A 1,333-nucleotide genomic window follows, 5' to 3' on the forward strand; every position below is an offset into this window, starting at 1 on the left:
AAAATAATTGTGGCCGTATGATAGAAGGGCAATGGGTTTTTGGTGGCATTGAGCGTGACACTAAAAAATCTTTTTTAGTTCCTGTTGAACATCGTGATGCAAAAACTCTGATTCCTGCTTTGCATGAATGGGTGTTACCTGGTACAACAGTTATTACAGACGGCTGGAGCGCATACAGCAAATTGTCTTCTGAAGGTTTCATACATTATGTTGTGAACCACTCCAAAAATTTTGTTGACCCTGAAACTGGAGCTCACACACAAACATGTGAACGCCAGTGGAGGGATGTAAGGGGAATAATACCACGCTTTGGAAGGCGGGAAAAGAATTTTCCGGGGTACCTTGCTGAATATCAATTCAAAAAACGAATTACTGAAGCTCCAAAACGGTTACATCAATTTCTGAAGTACTGCTCAGTTCCAAATCTGCTTCGAAATGGTTATACTCCACTTTCATCGGATGAGGAGTATGACGAAGTACCTCATAACCCATTTTCTTCTAATGAGCAAAGTGAGGAACTTCAGACGATAGGGGGCTTGACTTATTTGTAATTTACCAACATAAAAATTACCTTCCTGCTGGAGGCTTCAGCACGTCATGGCCTATGGCCTTACTTTAAATCGGACAGACACTGAGCTAAGGTACAGGTCTGTGGATGTATCTGTCCATATTGTTACTTTACTTTATGGAATTAAGTTTTGCAGTTTCTAGTATTTAAGATTTACTTTACTGTACATACTGACCAGATTTTAACCCAGCAGATTCTTTATGTTACAGGCATGTATGGCTGTCCAATGGTGACTCCCCACTTTTTAGTACTAAAATAAATAACAATTGTGTTAGAAAACATAATTCTTATTCAAGTACTTGTATATTTTCCTTCAGAAAAATGGCTTAGCAAAGGACTTTTGATCTATTTTCTAAACTTAATCATCTGTCCTGAAGCTAATCCAAAAATTTTCTATTCACTTTCAGGATGATATAAATTAAATAAGTAGAGTGATCTTCTTTAAGAAGATCTTCAATTAAAAACAGGTGAGCTAAAATCTTTTGGACTATATTATTAACTTCACATATCTGCTCCAGCTTCTTATTTTGTTATATTCAATTGAAAACAGCCTAAATTGCTGTTCATTTTATTCCAAATTTTAATGCGGGCTATCAAATCTAATCAAAATTAGATTTTATAGGCAGTGTCAACCCTGCAGAAACGCAGAGACAAATTTGGAATTTGCCACTAGCAGTAGTTCTGTTTTTCTTTTACGCTTCATCCAAAACAATTATACTTATCTGCTTATATTCTTTGAGATGGACCCGGGTAATATAGGCGAAG

The 1,333-nt window shown here is 36.4% G+C and overlaps 1 protein-coding gene across 1 annotated transcript; it reads left to right on the forward strand.

Moving 5' to 3' along the window:
• The first annotated feature begins 17 nt into the window (after positions 1–17).
• Positions 18–551, forward strand: LOC127750395 (uncharacterized). The gene has a single exon (XM_052272000.1). It carries the CDS (start codon positions 18–20, stop codon positions 549–551), a length of 534 nt encoding a protein of 177 aa, XP_052127960.1.
• Positions 552–1,333: the final 782 nt, after the last annotated feature.

The sequence above is a fragment of the Frankliniella occidentalis genome, unplaced genomic scaffold (genome assembly GCF_000697945.3).
Source record: "Frankliniella occidentalis isolate FOCC.00 unplaced genomic scaffold, Focc_3.1 Scaffold183, whole genome shotgun sequence".
NCBI lineage: Eukaryota > Metazoa > Arthropoda > Insecta > Thysanoptera > Thripidae > Frankliniella > Frankliniella occidentalis.